This window comes from Lacerta agilis, chromosome 4 (assembly GCF_009819535.1).
Source record: "Lacerta agilis isolate rLacAgi1 chromosome 4, rLacAgi1.pri, whole genome shotgun sequence".
Lineage (NCBI taxonomy): Eukaryota > Metazoa > Chordata > Lepidosauria > Squamata > Lacertidae > Lacerta > Lacerta agilis.
Window position 1 is genome coordinate 62179097 of NC_046315.1, and position 14905 is coordinate 62194001.

The following is a 14905-nucleotide window of genomic DNA, read 5'->3' on the forward strand; positions in this document are numbered from 1 at the left end:
TCATTCACCCTTTCAGCCATCTCAGCTCTGATCTCTTTTAATTGCTCATCCAGTAATTGCTGCATGATGACAACAGTCAATGGGGTGTCCAACAGTGTTTTTGCCATACTGAGTGTTCTTGGTCTTATTAATAACTCACTCTCCACCTTAAAGTCTTATTGTCTCTGCTTTAACAGCTTGAGTCTCCCATCTCCTTATCTCCAGACATCATTCTTTTCCCACAGTGGCATAAATAAAACTAGTTTCAGTTTGCAGCCAGTACTTTCATCAAAGAGATGGAAGGTTAAGAATAAAATAAAGATTTATAACAGTTGGAACACTCCTTAGCCAATTAAAATCTTTCTTAGTCATAAACTATTAAAACATTATTTCTGTTTTGCTTTCAGCCTTTCAATGATCATCTCTTCGTAAGCCAGCAGTCAGTTCACATTCCAGATGCAAATTTCAACAAGCGGAGAGGTCACTTCAGTTGTAATTTATAACAGTCTCAAAAGCAATTAAAGAAAGGGAGGTTTTGCCCACCTTATGCCCCCAGGACTATTATGTTGTGTTTGGACATGATTGAAGTTCCTCTGTTCTAGGCCACTCTGTCCATTATCTCTGTCTTCTCAGAGAGAATGTAATAACCAATATTTATGCCTTGGCTATCATTAATCACCACATAATTATCTCTGTCGACACCACATAATTATCTCTGTCGACAGACTGTTGACAAGTAATATCTAGTCCACCATTTTCCTCTCCAGAAGTCAAAAGAGCTAATAATGTACTGACAAATATTTTGCCTAATTTAAAACAGTTTAAATCAAACCCCTATCTTGCTTGCCTTTTTGGCCTTCAAACCACATGCATCCCACACTGTCAACAGCACATAGGCCCCATGTCGACAATAATCAAATTGGAGTATCAGAAATAGTGATGAAACTGAATTAGAAGTGAAACCAAATTTATAATGAAAGAAAATTTGGGAAATCAATTTAAGTGACTAACCTTTGAAAGCAGCAAAACCAGTAACAAAGACTGACGAACTGGGAAGAAACCCTGGTCAGGCCTCAATTTATCCCCCCTGGGAGTGGACCCAAAGTGACACTTATTTGTCAGTTGGGTCTGCCCCCTGGGGAACCCCAGCCCAAGCCTGCCCACCGTTGGCCAATCTGCAAGCAGCCTGGAATCCACCCAGGTGATGCTCCCACGTTGCAGACATGGCTGTGGCCAGGCCACAACGCCACCTGACGGTGGAAGGATCTGTATTGGGAGCTTTAAACAAATTCTGAATGTAACCAAGCATAAAATACACATTTTATACAGTTCATTTTTAGACTTTATTTCTTATGTTTGGTTCTGTTAAGAACACAAGGAGTGATCATTTCAGGTTATACTGGGTACATGTTTTTTTAACAAATGAAGATGACTTATAAAAACATGTTGGCTGTTACAGAACAGAAAGTTCTTTCCCAGTTGTAGTATACTTTCAACTACTCAACAGAACTTACTCATATTTCTTAAGTGATACATCCTTTGTCATTTTTTATAGCTTTGAACATCCAAGATGCCACTGGATACATGTGCATTTATTACACTGAAGAGTTCCAGAGGGAGAAATATAACATGCTAATAGTCCTTCTGCCTGCCTGCCAGGGAAGATTCAAAGAACTAACAAAGTAGCCAGAACATCAACTATACTTTAATAGATTCTGTCTGGTGCAGACAACTCAAGTGATCTATATCATTTCGAAGTCTATCCTATCCAGCAAGCCCTTGGGGGAAAACCCAGCAACTTAGGTTTACACAGCAGCAGCTTAACCAAAGGATGTTCAACACTGCTTTATGCTTCCCAGATAAAAAAGGAACCACAATAAAATGCTGTAAGTTATATAATCTATGTAAAAAGTAGGATGTATGGTACATGTTCTTTCCCTTCTTTCTTTGGTGATGACTTGTAGCTGAGTAAGATTGTCTTCCATGAACACCATCTTAACAGTGAGTCCATAAGTGTCTGTGGAGGCCAATTCTGGATCCACACATTCTTCCACAGTGGGGGGAGAGGTTTCCAGGTGGGAGTTGATCATGGTGAGGGGTTGTCAAACATGCCTTTCTCTTAGCTCTTTTGTCCTTTTCACCCTGAGTTCATGCTTCTTCAAAGTCCGTGACACCTTTGGTAAAGGCCAGTTGGAGCACTCGCAGGCCAGTGTTTCCCAGTTATCAGTGCTTATGGTACTTGTATACCAGGATCCATTCTTATTTTTAGGCATATAGTAAGCCATGCAACACCTGCCATTTCAAGTTAAAATGTAGCATCTTTAATTGGTACACATGAGCTGCATGTCTCATGTGATTGTTCTAAGTCACTTTGTAAGAGCCACCATATAATTTAAACTTCAGGTACACTTATGTTTGCCAGTGTTTATCATGCATACAGTGCAAAGCATGTAGAAGTATGATTGGTGCAGACTGTTATCCTTATTAGCATCAAGTTAATCACTATTACTATGGTGGTATGACCACTTTGGTCTTATTTTGTACACTGTTCTGATATCTAAATGAAGAGGGTGTTTTTAAAAATTATTAATAAATTAACTAACAGATAATTTGAATGGCTTCAGCTCCTTCCACACAAAGCTACAAAAACATGTTGGATATGAGCCAGGAAACTAGACAATTGTGTATTCTGATGTAGGTCCTTAAGTGTTTAGGGAAATACATCTCTCATTGACCTTTTAAGCTTTCACTGTGGCAGATAGCAACACACTGTTGTTCTGCTCAGAATGTTAAACAGCTAAGGCAAAATTTAAGGCCAGTATCAGCACTTGCATTAAGTATTTTCCACCAGTGCTATGTGCTTTATTCTCTGTAGCATTCCCTTTCTTAACCTAGTTGATGGAATATACACAGCAAAAATAGTTTTCTCTTCACATTCTACAAAATGAGAGATGGCTGAAGGAGGTCTGAATGAAATGAAAGAAATTCTGAGAGGATCTTCAAAACCTCTGAGATGAAGGAATCTATTTTATGCTACTTCAAAAATTTGTATGTTGCACCAGAAAACAGTATCTTGCATCCTCTAGCATATTACAAGTATGGCTCACAATATGGCTTCTCAGTACAGGAAGCATAATTTTATATAAACACATATATAAGGCTCAGAATTTAGTTCTCTCCCTGTACTCCTCAATCAACTTTCCCTTATGACTTATTTTTTTTAAAAAATATTGCTCAGAATTTAGTTCTCTCCCTGTACTCCTCAATCAACTTTCCCTTATGACTTATTTTTTAAAAAAATATTGCCAGTCTGAATTTTACCACTGCTCAGGGCAATGAACAAAATAGCAGCGAAATCTGTGACGTGGAAACTATTGTTCACCAGATTTTGCTTCATAAATGTTAAGTATGCAATGCTCTCAGTAAACCATTTAACATTTTGAAAAAGTATTGCTATCTACACTTATCACTTTTTTCTTTTCTGGTGCCTTTAACAGTATCTTAAGATGCAGAAATTAAACAGGACAAGTTTTTTTAACCACATCTCTCTATGTCAGGAAAAATTCTAGCCACTTTTGTAATGTGAGGCTGTAGTTAATGACAAAAGAGTACAGCAGTAAAATATGTGACATGTACATATACTGTAAAATAAAGTGCCAATAATATGAGCAGAATACTGATAACCATAGTAACAAGAAACTTGAGTTTTGGCTTGTATGCTCAGTAGCTATTGTGCTTATATTTTACACCCATTCATTTACTGGGTTATCAGTATGCAGTAGAAAATTGTGCAGTATTAGTGAACAATCTTTCATTGCATGTTGCCTTTTTAAATTAGCATCTACCTATGTTGGAATTTAGGCCAGCCTAATTGTACAAGAAATCCATAACAGCAACAAAGGAGAAACTAGGACCTATTTAGGACAAAATATTGTAGTCAAATCTAACTGGGGGAGGATGACTTTACCCTAGCAATGGAATACTACTCTTAAGATCCAATCAGGATCCTCTGTTGCCTTGTGGGCTACTGGCTGGCTGGAACCACCAGAGGCTGCAGAGGAAGTGTGGTCTGCTGACAATCCCACTAAAGGGACACTTCTGAAACACTGATACAGCACTCACACCTGGACCTGAGGCTGCCTGCTAAAGCCCTGTTTAAAGAGGCTGGTATTCCACTCTCACCACTCTCCACCAAAGAGCCAGAAGAAAAAAGGGAGATAGAGAAGAGGCTAGACAAAGAGGAGGCAAAGGGGTTGATTTTAATGGTTTTTAATGTTGTTGTGTTGGGTTTTTTTTAGGAGAGAGTAGAGAAAATGTGAACCAGCGAGCCACAAAAGGGAGAAATAAGCCAAATGCAAGCAGGGCAAAAGGCAGAAAGAAATACTGAAACGTCATATAAAGAAAGAAAAATAATGTCTCAGAAGAGTAGAGTTTAATGGGAGTTTAATGGCAGCCTGACTGCTTTTTGATGAAGGCAGGAGCAAACTGAATTAGGAAAGCTACCTACTGCCTAACTTAAACTATCAGGATTGGAGCCTTCCAGAATGCGAGAGCCCTAGGACTAGAAATAAATATTTCATATTCACCATCAAATATTTTCTTTCCAAAGTTTGAGGAACAACACAAACACACTTATCACAAAACAAGAAATTCATGCCTGTGAAAGAAACTAGCATCCAAGACAGAAGCACACTAGTATAGGCAAAATACCTCTCCATGGGGGAAAAACAAAAATAATGATAATAAAAATTAAGAATAACTGTGCTGCAAATAAAGGTGTTCTAAAATTTGATTTATCAAGTTAACATGCATAAAAAGTTAAATTTTGTGTCAAAAGCTAATTATTTCTACTATGTACAGAAAAAGGTATGATTAAAGTCACATTCACAATTAAACAATTTCCCTTTTCTACATGCAATTTATTTATAATTAATTTTAAATATAATTAGTACTTACTTTCATCTTCTTGGTTTTCTGGTGCCATTTGCCTTCCCTCTTCTTCTTCTTCTTGTTCTTTCTGTGGCAATTCTTCCTGATGGCTGGAGGCACTGACAGAGAGTGTGTGGCAGCAATGGTTGAACCCACTATCCCGGGGCAGAGTATAACTGCGGGGCTTGCCCCCATTCCCATTTAGGGCTTGCATTTTCTCACCCTCCACTAAAGGAAAAGGGCCATAGTGATCCTGCAGGTGGCACTTTTGAGTAGGAAGAGTTGACTGCCGCCTGTGTTCTGGAGAGATAACAGCTGAGTCAGAGAAAACAGAGTCCTCAAGTGGTAGAGTCTGAAGATAGTGCAACCCTGAGCTTGTCAGTGGAGTCTCTATTAAATCCTGCCAAGAACGTCGCTGGCTGGCTGTTTTGCGGATGGGAGATTCAGTAGTACTCCCAACTGGTTCCTGACGGAATTCCTCGTGTGAAGATTGTGACTGGGAAGTTTCAGTGGAAGAGAGTCGGCTATGCTTTGGTTCCACAAAAGGACTTGCGCAGCTCATCTGCAATATGAATATAGATTCAGGTTTCAGATCAATTATGAAGATAGCCAAATGTATGCAATATTCAAAGGCCATTATGTATCATAAAAGGATATTTCAAAGAATTTTTTTTTGAAATCTATCTATAAAATCACAATCCTTGGAAAAAGAACTATCAGGACAATAAAGAGAATAAGTACCCCAGCCAAAAAGCCCAAATACATCATATATAGCCACCCAATTAATCTTAGGAGGATCATCCGAAGCACAAATTTCTACACCAATCTTTGGGTACAATCATTATTTGGCTTTGTTGCACTATATTACTTGCCATTCTGTGTTTTATATTGGGTACAAACATCAACATTTAGAAGTTATTATTTGTTGCTTTATGCTCCTGCACATACACCAGACAAACGTTTTGAATATGAGTTGTATTTGCTTCTATCTAGCTTCAAATTGTTCAGTCAAAATCTCAAGGTTCAAAACAGTAAAGAAATAGTGTATGCGACATCTGTTTGTATAAACACCTAGATGTATCTGGCAATACTTGTAGTCAAACAACTATAAGGTCTTTTTACCACTCCAGTCTTTGGGCCCAGCTCTGATATTCTCCCAACTATTATTACAATGAAGCTAGCTACTTATTATACTTAAGGATTCCTTGATTCCACAGTTAATAGAGTTTCTGTTTTATGATAAAGTCACCCTCATAATGCATTTGAAAGGCAAGGTTAATCTAAATAATAAAGACAATATTCAGAAAACAGTGTGTTACCAAACTAAGTCATTCAAAGAATGGTTCAGTTACAGCTAATAGTACTAAAATCTGATTTTAGACAAAACCCTGCAGATCACTGGAGAAGAGGAAAAAACTTGCTCCTAAGAAGTTATGAAAATGCAGTCACTGACATTTACAGAATGCCATAAGAATTTATGAATAGCCTTTAAACAATAATTCAGAGAAGTCCATATGTGCTTTGTGTCAGTTTCATGGGATCTACTATGGCATACAAAAATTTGGAGTGTCAGTCCTACACTACAAATTATATGAATGTCACAATTAAATGGTGGTTTTATTTCAGTTTGAAAAACCAGAAACCAGAAGCTGTCACAAAGATTACCTATGTATCTTCTACCAGGATCTTTTTTTAAATGTATTTTTATTAAAGATTTTCTTGGTTTACAAAAGTATGTGCAATGTCTCTCTCTCTTTTTTTAAAGTAACATTTCAGATCAGTTTCATTTGTTGAGACATTAGGAAGAAAAGGGGGAGAGAGGTGGAGGGGGGAGAGGTGAGTGGGTGTGGGGTCAGGTGGCAATGTTTCTATTTTACTTACTGTATATTCTGGCATATAAAACTACTTTTTAATCCAGGAAAATCTTCTCAAAAGTTGGGGGTCGTCTTATACGCTGGGTGGAGAATCTGCGGTTGAGTATATCTCATACTCTATATTTTAAATGGAAAAGTTGGGGTCATCTTATACACCCAGTCATCTTATATGCCGGAAAATATGGTAATATATGTGTGGTTTTGTGTCAGCGTTGCTTGTGCAGGTTCTCTGCTATTCACTTGTGTTCCTTTGGTGGTGAGAGAGGTTGGGGTTGGCCTAGGGTGTGGTTGTTCATTTGTGGTTGGCAGTGGTGGTCTTTGTTTTCATGTGTGAGTTGGGTGGGTGTTTTGGATCAGGTTAGCCATATTGATTTGAATGCAGTTGGTAGATTTTTGTCATTGTCTTGTTGGGCTGTCTATGTGATAAAGGGGAACCATACCAGGGTGAAGGTTTCTTCTTCTATTTGTCCCCATGTCAGTTTCAGTTTATTGGTTAATTTTTCTAGTAGGGCTGTTTCCCATACTATTTTGTACCATTGGTCCATGCTTACTCTTGACAGGTCTCTCCAGTGTCTGGTTATGATGTTTCTGGCTGCTGAAAGTAGGTGGGTTATGAGTTCTTTGTGGTGTAAATGGGCATCATTGTCTTGGAAGATGTTTAGCAGGGCCAATTCTGGGGTGATTTCTGATACTTACTTAGTTATTTTACATATTTCTCGTATGGCTGTTGTCCAGAATCGTTGGATTTTGGGGCACTCCCACCACATGTGGAGGTATGTGTCTACTAGGATCTTGTTGAAAGCTCTTCCAAAAATGAACAGAGGGGTGAAATGCTGAGTAGCCACCTTGACTACTTTTTAGATAAAGATTGCCTGGGTTAGCCACTTGGTTTGTGCACCATTGAAGAATTTCTCTATCCCTGTTGCATTTGGAGACAAATCTATTGTTCCAAAGTGATGAAATACATAGTCCCTAGTATAGTAAGATAAGACCTTTGGAGCAGGCATTTTTAAAAAAAGTTTTTTATGAACCGCCCTAGTGGGTCAGTAATTGTTCCTTGATAATTTGTCACTCCCTCCATTATGGAACATGGGGCGGACTGCCCCCTACGCCCCCTTGCTACGCCCCTGGTCTGACCAAGGCAGAATAGAATGGGATTACTGCTTCGCTTGATAGGGACGCTATACTGTACTTCTGTTGATACAGCCTAGAATAGCACTAGGTTTTTTTCTGCTGACTCACACTGTTGACTCATGTTAAGCTTGTGGTCTACTAAGACCCCTAGTTCCTTTTCACATGTACTACTGCCAAGTCAGATGTCCCCCATATTATATTTGTGCAGCTGGTTCCTCCAGCCTAAGTGTAGAACCTGACATTTGTCGCTGCTGAAATTCATTTTGTAAGTTTGGGCCCAGTAGCATTGGAGACAGAATTGGGATTCAATATGATCTCAACATATTCTTTAACTATTAAGATACCCAGGGGCATAGGGAGCCGCTTTGCCGCCCAGGGCGGCAAATGTGGAGGCACCCCCCTGGGGGTGGAGTGCTGGTTCCTAGCGCGCGCGCGGCGTGACATCACAGCGTGCGCACAGCATCCCAGTTGGACTACGCAAGTGGGGATATGCGCAGTCCACCCAAGATGGTGGGTGTGAGCGGCTGGCACCCCTCCCGACCGTGCGGCGGCGCGGCAAGTTTTAAGGCTGCAGCGCGCGAACAGCTGTGCTGTGCTGCTATTTGCACGCTGTGGCCTTAAAATCTGTTGTAATTCCCATTCCACCTTAATAACAGACTGAGGATGGGAGCTTGTCACATGTCTGTATAGTGTTCCAGTGTGCTGCTGGGAACTTCCGTTCCTCAGTCTGTACTTTCTCTTTCGTTTTCCGAACATGGAGGTGACTGCACGTGTGCTTTCTTTTGTCCTCATGTTCGCCTAATAAATGCTTAACTATAATGCTCATGCCAGCCACTGTGGTGCATCTTCTGCTGCTAAATCGACAGAAAGAGTGCCTGGCTTTCTGAAGCTAGGTCTCTGGTTTCTGCTGCTGTTCCAGGGCTTCTAAGTTCGACCGGCAGTTCGGCCGGGGGGGGGGGGTGTTTGGCCCAGCAGGGAGCATGCCCGTTGTTCCCGTTTCCCTGGAAAATTACAACAAAATCGCGGGGGCGGGGCGCTGCCCCGAGTGTCACCCCCCAGGGCACTACCTGGGGCGGCCCGCCCCCCGTGCTCTTGCTCTGCCTCTGAAGATACCTATTCTCTTGTAATTAAATAAAAATCTTTACTTTTTGAAAATGACACAATCACCTCCAGACTTCCCAAATTTTGAACTAGCTTCAAAAACTAAAGTTCTTAAGGAAGCATTTTTAAATATGCAGTCTGCTTCCTATAGACTTCCAAAGAATATAGCCGTAATTGGGAAGAGGATTTAAGAGGATCTGGAAAAATAGGTTTCCTATGATATGGAAAAAATTCACCTCTATCCACTTGAGAGTGCACTCAAATGCATCTATCATGAAGCTTATTGTTTGCTCTTCTTATATCAGCATTACTTCACATCTGATGGCATATTAAGGATAACCTTTATTATCTGGCCATGTGTACAATTATGTATTAAAATTTTGTATGGTCTATTTTTTTAATACACAAAGAACTTTAAAGGAAGCATGGAATCTATTCTTATCTGAAGGAGGATGAGCTTTTGTGAGAAACTTAGTTCATGTTGGTTAAAGTAGGAATGCTGCCAGCATTTTACCTTGGCTTGGCTTCAATTTATAATTGAAATGTACAGATTTAAATTTGTTCCACGAAAGATATTCTAATAAAGACCTTATTTCTTAACAAATTTTTTTAATAAAGCAGCTGTTCTTCTATTTTAACCGTTTTAATGAGAATTGGAAGATGTTTTTGAAATATAAGATCCTGCTAAATAAATATATTAATAAAGATCCTATATACCTATCATGATTGTTGTTCTATGCAGTGGTTCAGGGTATTTATTCTTACATTATATTTTGATACAGGACCAAAAAACTGAATATATATAAACATAATTCCTCTGACATCAAGCATTTATACAGGATAGTTCCAACATCATTTACTCCAAAGTGCAAACTCAGTTGAAATGGATGAAGGTTGCATAGGAGCTACTACCCTAAAAATATTTCTGTATTCTCACTCTGGGTCAATGGCAGCTACTTATTACAAATGAATACTTACTGAAGGAGGTCGTGGGTATGTGTCGTATGGTGGAGGTGGGCTGTCTTGTTTGGGTGTTGATGGCGTGTCTACTTCTTCCTTATCACTTTCACTCCAGTAATCTAAGCAATACAAATCAAAACAACAACCAGTTCTTCAAAATTTATGTGTCATAATCAGAAAAGGGGAGCAATGGAAGATATATGTTAATGTGGTTTTTAAGAGCCACCCCCATAATTCATTCTAATGAATAAAAGCAGGCCTCCAAGGGTTCTAATACAATCATCCTAGAGCTGTGTTGTAATAATCCCTTTATCAAAGTTCTACAGGACTGCTATTTGAGAATATAATGGTGGCGGAGAAATAAGTATGTTTTGTCACCATCACTGGCATAGAGTAGGCACTATGATGATCCGTACTTGTGTTATCTGTACACAATTGTCTCTATGCTTGTTCCATGGGTCCTGGCTTCCTGATAAAGCAAACAGCCAGCCAGCACAACAAATGAGATATGTTCTGGTCAGTTTTCAAGGGCAGCCCCACACAGAACACATTGCAATAAACAAACACAAGGTCACTAGAGCATGAGTTACTGGTGGCAATCTATGGCAATCCATGAATGACCATAGCTGCCAAACCAACCATAGATGGAAATATGCACTCCTTGTCATTGAGGCCAACTTAGCTGACAGGATTGTTCTTTCTGGAATACATAGCTAGGATAGAATCCTTCCAGTTTAATCACCCACTGAGATCCCAGTTATATATGCCACATTGGTCCTGTCATGTATAATTGGGGGTCACGAAGAGTCAGACATGACTGAATGACTGAACAACAACAGCTCAGGCAAAGGCAAACTCGGCCCTCCAGATGTTTTGAGACTACAATTCCCATCATCCCTGACCACTGGTCCTGTTGGCTAGGGATGATGGGAGTTGTAGTCCCAAAACATCTGGAGGGCCGAGTTTGCCTATGTCTGGTATAGCTGAATCCTCAGTTATCTCACTCCCTTCCCTCACAGTGCTATCTACTAAACAAAATGGCATTGTTTTATTACACCTCTCTGTAGCTCTGTATCATTTGCTAAGAACACTTTGGCCTAATAAAAGTATTAGAAAAAAATAAAAATGTAATCAGCCTTTAGTTACTTTCCAAAGGTAATTATATAAAATCAATATGCTTTAGGGGAAAAACCTGATCCATCAATCATCAACACATATATAACGGGTCCTTTTTGTAGTCAAACATGCCCTGAATATTTTTTAAAGTTCCTATCTCTTCAAATAAAGTACTGCATGAGAACAACAGCTGCAGTAACTGAGGGAATATTCTTAAATAAGAAAATAAGGGTTCTGCAATAAAGCACAGAATACATATCCTTTAAGTAGGAAGGTTAAGTGAAGCAAACAAAATAATTATACCATACCTTGCTCTTGTTTGATCCTCTCTCTTTCTGCATAACCAGCAGCAAGCATATTAATTCTGTTTAACCACCTGTAATAATATTTTAAATGCATCACTGACAATGCTTTAACAAGTCACATGACTTTGTAGTGGTCTTTTATTCGAATATTTACAGCTTCTTGACAAGATAAGGCAGTAAGACCTATGTTTCATTCAGCTGGTCTTGTTAGATGGAATTTTCTTGTAAAACTATTTTGACATATACAACATTGTTTCTAATAGAAAACATTGAACAAGGATGCTGGAAGTCCTTAAAATAAAACATTTCAAGGTATTCAAGATCTGTTAGATATTGCTCACAAATATGTCATCATACTGAAGAATTCTTGCTGTTCCAATTTCTCAAGATCAAATCCTGTTACAAAGTTTTCGTCAATACATTTAAAGCCTTATTTGTCATACCAGCAGGGGGGGGAAAGTTCACTCTCTAAACAGAGTGGTTTCAATTATGGCCCTTTTAATTTTGAAGCGCAAATATCATACAGTATAACAAAGAGATAGGAGAAGCTTTGTGTGCATCAAGAAGGGAGAGAGAGGAAAAATAATTCTTTTAAGTAAAAAAAATTCTAATCTTACGCTAAATCAGACTTCCAATCCCCTAGACTTCTTCCAACAGAACTGTCTGCTTGGTAAAGCTGGGTGTATTTTCATCATTCTTTTTTCTTCCCATTGATTTCAACAGATGACCCAGCTGCTATTCTGCCTGTAACATCTGTGCTTCTACTTATTACCCCACCACCAGGAATCACACTTCCCAAATTTCAGAGATATAAGGAAAAGGTTTCTCACTTTATAGCCCATTAACAAAGGCATATAGGAAGAAATTGTATTAAAGTAATTTGGTTTGATTTGTAATAATTTGGAAAACTAATAAAAATAATTTGAAAACAACAACAGCAACAACAACAACACCACAAAGGCATATAGGAACACCTTAACTCCTATATATACTAGCAAGTTGAAAGTGTCAGGTGCTGCTCAGGAATTCTAACAGCTCCCTGCCCCAATTTATAAATGGGTAATGGATACAGCTTGTCAGGCTGTACGTACACACACACACACACACACACACACACCTGACCTGCTACAGGAAACAATTCAGGGCTGAGCTGAAGTTCACTCAGCAGGAGGATGAATCATGCTGGGTGTCACTTCTGCAGCAAGCATATCTTTGCTATGGACTAAATTAAGCAAAGGTCGACAAAGGTCCGTATAGTTAAAGCTATGGTCTTCCCAGTAGTAATGTACGGAAGTGAGAGCTGGACCATCAAGAAGGCTGATCGCCAAAGAATTGATGCTTTTGAATTATGGTGCTGGAGGAGACTCTTGAGAGTCCCATGGACTGCAAGAATATCAAACCTATCCATTCTCAAAGAAATCAGCCCTGAGTGCTCACTAGAAGGACAGATCCTGAAGTTGAGGCTCCAGTACTTTGGCCACCTCATGAGAAGAGAAGACTCCCTAGAAAAGACCCTGATGTTGGGAAAGATGGAGGGCACAAGGAGAAGGGGACGACAGAGGATGAGATGGTTGGACAGTGTTCTCGAGGCTACTAACATGAGTTTGGCCAAACTGCGAGAGGCAGTGAAGGATAGGCGTGCCTGGCGTGCTCTGGTCCATGGGGTCACGAAGAGTCGGACACGACTGAACGACTGAACAACAACAACAAAATTAAGCAATGTTCAGTTCATGAATGTTCATGAATTCATACTACACTGAAATATTCTAGAAAACATGGCTAATGAATAAGCCATAATTTATTTTAAATAAATGTTTCTAAAGTCAAAAGTGGCAAATATTACAAATGGCAAATATTACCAAGTGGTAAATGGAGGTGAGGCGAAGATTTGCCACTTCATAAGGCTCCCAAATTTTACAACACTTTAGAACGTGTGGCAGCAACTCCATACTACGTATTTATTTATTTTTATTTTTTTAAAATCAAGGTAGAAGACTATTTGGTTAAGATGGTTGTCTGTGTTGGACCATTGGTAATGCAGTATGAACAAAAGAACTAAACCGTCTGTAAAATCAGCTGCTTCTGTTATGATGACATGGCATTTCCACATTTTGAGTCAGTAGAAGTCGATTTCATCAGTCAGGCCATTTCTGCCAATAGTTAAGTTTCCAAGGGAAAATAATGGGTGCATAATCTTGGCAGGAAAAGCTGATTATTGCTATAATCCCAGATGTGATTCCTGGCACAGCTAGATAGGCACTATTTTTATTGCTAGTTCACAGCAAAGCAGCAACATGGGAAACAGGTTTGGGACAGAGTCCTGCCTCACATTTAGCCCTGCCCTGGCTCAGATCGTCCATCACTATTTTGAAATCAGAGGATTGCAGTTTCCCCCCCCCCCCATATTGGACTTCTTTAAAAAAGATAGAAACAAGAAGGCATTTTGTCTCTAGAAAGGAATTAAAATGAACTTAAATTAATTTCTATATCATAAGAGACAGTACAATCTTTGATGGTTGCACTTAAGTTGACATTTAATCATGGTAATTTGCAAGAATGACTTAGGTACCCTTTGAAAAATGTATATGAGCTATGTATCACAAAGACACATTGTGCCTCTAGGTCATTTCACAAGTTTCTTAATTACTGGAAACTATGTTCTGGCAACTACTATGTTGGCAGGTTGATATGGCTGCACTAGAACATATTGTACTCATCCACTCACCTTAATATATACTCTTCAGAGCTCTGATGTACACACATTGTTCTTTTTAAGAGCCAGGAATATTATGTGTACCTGTCTTCACTAGCATTCCTAGCACTCAAGAAAAATGGGCAGCCACTGCTTATGCTAACGGTATATGAAAATAATGCTAACTGAACCCCATAACAGAAAACAACACATTTATGGGCCAGTTGTACTTCATGAACATTTAGTGTGTATAAGCACTTATGTGATCCAACACTTGAAATATATATATGCAGTGTACTCAGGAAACAGTGAAAAATTGTAAGCAATTTTTGAAGAAGAAATGCCAGAGAAAATTGAAACTGGGGTACAGTACCCTCCATGGACTGATTTGTCTGAATATATATTTCACTTTAATAAAAATGAAATTGATTTAAGTTTCAAAATAGTTGAAGGTAGTTTGGGCTCCTTTAAATTGCTCTTAACTGGCTAACTACATCAAACACTGCATCTGGACTAAGTCCAGAACTAGGCAGGAGAATTAATGAGAGCATTCAACATATGTTTACACTCATAGCAGCTTTTTGTTTTTCCAGAGGAAATAATCCATGCTTAGAAACTGATCCTTGCTGGATCAGTGTCAGTGTGTGTGCGCGCGCTGCTGCATACTTCACTCACCAACTTTGTCTACTCCCCCCCCAAGTCACCCTTCCCCTTACTCATTGCCACAGTCACCCCTTCTCCTTATTCTTTGCCAAATCCACCTACTTCCCATAATCCTAGCAAAAGCCACCCTTTACCCCCACTAACTCCTCTCC

At 39.2% G+C, this 14905-nt stretch overlaps 1 protein-coding gene across 7 annotated transcripts in view; it reads right to left on the reverse strand.

The window, feature by feature from the left end:
- CNKSR2 (connector enhancer of kinase suppressor of Ras 2) overlaps nucleotides 1-14905 on the reverse strand; it is a 139404-nt gene that overhangs the window by 26028 nt on the left and 98471 nt on the right. For all 7 annotated transcript variants that reach the window (XR_004426480.1, XM_033147263.1, XM_033147266.1 and 4 more), the window contains 3 exons: nucleotides 11402-11469; nucleotides 9996-10096; nucleotides 4936-5470 (listed from right to left, as the gene is read on the reverse strand). Coding sequence is in view for 6 of the 7 variants with exons in the window: in XM_033147263.1 (XP_033003154.1) it covers nucleotides 4936-5470; nucleotides 9996-10096; nucleotides 11402-11469 (704 nt within the window). In the remaining variant the exon portion in view is untranslated. The remainder of the gene's footprint in view (nucleotides 1-4935; nucleotides 5471-9995; nucleotides 10097-11401; nucleotides 11470-14905) is intronic.